Here is a 2,998-nt window from a genome sequence, read left to right as displayed (position 1 = left end):
GTGTCAACGACAGATGTAAGCGGACAGATGAGGCAACGAGAGACTTTTTGAATTTAATTTACGAGCAAAATATAATAATATTGCACTGTTATAACTTGTGTAATATGGATGATGTGTTGGTAGATGGTGCGATCCATTTTGTCTAGCAAAACTTTGTTTGCAAATGTTGTTTAATTCAGTGCGGAAATAAATGGAAACACCATAAACTGTCTCAAATCAATACACGTAAGAAACACGTAACACATAAGAAAAACATGTTTGACTAGATCGGTCTTCTTGACGGCTAAACTAAATACACCCACACAGCACATTAACAGACACCGGTTGACTTACTTGTGGGATTTCTTCCAGTCGGCCCCGTTGGGCCCGGCCCCACAGTCGTAGGCCTGGATGATGAAGGTATACTCTTTCTGGCTCTCACAGTCCACTGGGCTACTGACCCGCACGACTCCCTCTCCTGATGTGCGATTCAACACCACAGCCTCGAACGGAGCATCCTGACCGTAGATCTTAAAGGCACAAATCTCCCCTAAAAAGACAAAGGAAAGACGCATTAATGATGTAATGTTTTACATTTACAGTTGATAAAATAAACATTCCAACACAGCTAGTGTAGTGTTCTAGACAGCAATTACAATCTTTAACAGAGGACCATGCTAGAGGATTTCTTCACTGAGCACAATTTGTGAACGTGTCACCAAAACTAATTTTTCTAAAATGTTAAGGAAGCACTTTCAATCTGTATATGTCAATGACATTCAGTGAATCAGGAGCAAATTACAACTGAGAAGAAGAAGAAAAAAAACTGCGTGAAGACAGTCAGAGAGATTGATTAAATTATAATTAAAAGTCACTTATTTATTTTTTAGACAATTTTGAGGATGAAAGTATTTGTGTATCAGTCGGACGTCTTGAAAATCCTGAATGTTTATCGCAGAGAAAAAGAGAAATTAACCATGTGAGTTCTAAAGAAGAAACATAACAGGCTCCCCAACAGAGACGGCAAATGTTGCTCAGCATGTGGCTCATCAGTGGACAGACATGAGGGTTCTGGGTGCAGACTAAGAGTAAGGGACAAAGTCCTTACTTACTGTAGGTTCAGATTGACACTGCTTTGACAAAAAACATGGGGATGGGAAACGTCTCCAATAACTGGATTTCTTTCATTCACTCATTTTTCTTTCACAACGTTGCTGGAAATAGCTTTTTCATTTAGCTTTGTTTGTTTCCTCCTTTATTTCTCCCTGTGATTTTCTGAAAACCAGCACTTGCTTCCAGATAATTGAGGCAGAATCAAACCATGGGTAATGAAGTAAAAAACTATGCAATGCACACTGCTGATATTTTCTTTCAATTTCAGTCTCATTTCTAAAACTAACAATACACACTGCTGACATTTTCTTTCAATTTCAGTCCCATTTCTGGACACAAAGATCTTTGTCAGCATGAACTGCTCACAAAAACGCAGCATACAGCTCCTGGGGTTTAGTGAAGACAAAACTAATTTTTGATATGTGTCAAACTGTGCCAGCTCAACAAAAGATGAAATTTGTTGTGTCCGCAGAGTGCACTACTATACGCACTGATTGCATGTGTGTTTCTGTGTGTAGATCTTGTTGCGAGTCTTGAATCATCTGTGGAGTGTATCCTCTGCACAAGTGTTCGTTTCAGGGATTTGGGAAATCTCCTTGCACAGGGAACAAAAAGCTGCAGTGCTCTGACCCTGTGCTGGCTCATATCTCTCAGAACAAAGTGGGACACACCGGCAAAAAAAAGAGCTTCCTAGCTCTGGGAATTCTGCTTGCAGGCTTACACTCCACTGACAAAGACAAAGTTCCCTTTCGCCACTGGCTTTGTTCCACTACCCCCCCCCTCGTCTTCATATCCCACTGTCATGCGCACAGTCTTATTTTTTCTCTCTGGCTTCCGTTTAACCTGATTCAACTTTTCACACCCTCTCGTGGTGAAATAATGATGTTGCCAAGCACAGTGGGCTCCAAGGTTTGGTCCCCAACCAATTTTCAAGTTGCCTGGCCCTGGTATTGGAACCTTCGAGGTGTTATCGAGATGAAAAGGTCCCCACCATGGCTGTGGTACGTGATGTGTACGCATAGAAAAATAACATTACACACAGCAGGTGGTATGAGAGAAAAGCGATAAGCACAGCCTAAATCTTGCCTGTATATACACACAAACTGAGCAAATATGGCCTTAGATGGGACCAATGGGAGAGGAATCTGGTTTGAAAATACTAGTGATTAGAAGTTACTGCTGCAGCGTTTATACATAAACCTTGACTTAGTGGTTAAGAGCAGGAAAAGGTACTTCCACTTCACAGTTTGGGGTTGGATGCAAATCCATTTCTCGCTCCATCTGTTGTGGCAATTTCATTTTTTCTGGATTACATTTCTGCAGGAGAATGTAACCGAGTCATGGAGTGGACGAAAGATAGAGTGAGCCACAGAAGAGGAGGGAGAGAGAGAGATGAGGAGGAGGAATGTGATGTGCCAATGAATATGTAAATGGAGATGACAGAGATTTCAGACTAATTCCTACTGCGTCAGCAAATGGGAACTTTACGCACACACAGACACTTTTTGCTTCTCACCAGCCCCAACCAAAAGGAACACTATAATTTCACTCCGTTGTGGTGTATGGAGGAAGTGAAGTCTAATCTCTTGGCCTATACGTCATGAGGGAAAAGGGTTCCGTTTTCAAAGTAAATCTCATAGGTCCTTGCTTTGGGGAGTTGGTCTGTTGCTATGGCAGATTGAGAGTGAAGTGGAAGAATCAGCAAAAAATTGTTCGATAATAACATTAATCTAAAATAAGATGGTACTCCACAGAAATTGGAGCGGCATAAACTGCATCAACAGAAAATATCAAGCTGTCAGGAAGCATGTATTTCACGGGATGGTAAATCGGCAATATAATGGAAACGGACAAGACGACATCAGTTAATGAGAAAACGAAGCTCCACAAACCAACATGTCACACG

At 41.4% G+C, this 2,998-nt stretch overlaps 1 protein-coding gene across 1 annotated transcript in view; it reads right to left on the bottom strand.

Moving 5' to 3' along the window:
* The window catches only part of clstn2a (calsyntenin 2a), a 152,354-nt gene that overhangs the window by 58,589 nt on the left and 90,767 nt on the right, over positions 1-2,998 (bottom strand). Inside the window, exon 3 of the mRNA XM_032531498.1 lies at positions 334-529. Coding sequence (XP_032387389.1) covers positions 334-529 — 196 coding nt within the window. The remainder of the gene's footprint in view (positions 1-333; positions 530-2,998) is intronic.

This window comes from Etheostoma spectabile, chromosome 12 (assembly GCF_008692095.1).
Source record: "Etheostoma spectabile isolate EspeVRDwgs_2016 chromosome 12, UIUC_Espe_1.0, whole genome shotgun sequence".
NCBI classification, from domain to species: domain Eukaryota; kingdom Metazoa; phylum Chordata; class Actinopteri; order Perciformes; family Percidae; genus Etheostoma; species Etheostoma spectabile.
Note: the sequence above shows the minus strand (reverse complement) of the source record. Positions and strands in the feature narration are given on the sequence as shown.